Genomic DNA, 515 nt, shown 5'->3' on the forward strand with positions numbered 1-515 from the left:
GTGGGAACGCAGCCACCAAGCTGCGGGTGGCAGTGCCAATAGCAGAGCTGCCCGGCCAGACCCAGCTCTCTGACAGGGGACAAGCACAGGGGCTGGTTCTAGCGGTGGGGTGCTCCTTGAGAGCAGGGTCCTGGAGCAGGACCCAGCCTGCAGGGCAGCTCTGCTCCACACTGCCTGCAGCAGCTGCGGGCAGGGATGTCCCACCTGGTTGGCAGCCACCTGCAGTCTCTCCTTCTCAAGCAGTTTCATTCTCTAGGGGGATGGAAAACAGGGCACCAGTTACGTGTCTTAGGAGGGGGGCCTTCCCCTCACCCACCCACAGGACCAGGGCAGCTGGGGACCTTGCAGGAGAAGGGAGAGGGGAAGCAAAGTCACTACAAGGCCAGGCCTGGCCAGCCTCGTTCTGCAAGCTCAGCCTGGGGAACCCAGGCAGCCTCGGCACAGAGCAGCATGAGGGACGGGGCCTGCTGGCTCACCTCGATGGCTGCGTAGGCATCCCGGAACATCTCCCAGCC

At 64.1% G+C, this 515-nt stretch overlaps 1 protein-coding gene across 1 annotated transcript in view; it reads right to left on the reverse strand.

The window, feature by feature from the left end:
- The window catches only part of ZDHHC16 (zinc finger, DHHC-type containing 16), a 4,097-nt gene that overhangs the window by 1,694 nt on the left and 1,888 nt on the right, over positions 1–515 (reverse strand). Inside the window, exons 7-8 of the mRNA XM_010139878.1 lie at positions 477–512; positions 205–252 (exon numbers count right to left, since the gene is read on the reverse strand). Coding sequence (XP_010138180.1) covers positions 205–252; positions 477–512 — 84 coding nt within the window. The remainder of the gene's footprint in view (positions 1–204; positions 253–476; positions 513–515) is intronic.

The sequence above is a fragment of the Buceros rhinoceros genome, unplaced genomic scaffold, assembly GCF_000710305.1.
Source record: "Buceros rhinoceros silvestris isolate BGI_N320 unplaced genomic scaffold, ASM71030v1 scaffold26057, whole genome shotgun sequence".
Taxonomy (NCBI): Eukaryota; Metazoa; Chordata; class Aves; order Bucerotiformes; family Bucerotidae; genus Buceros; species Buceros rhinoceros.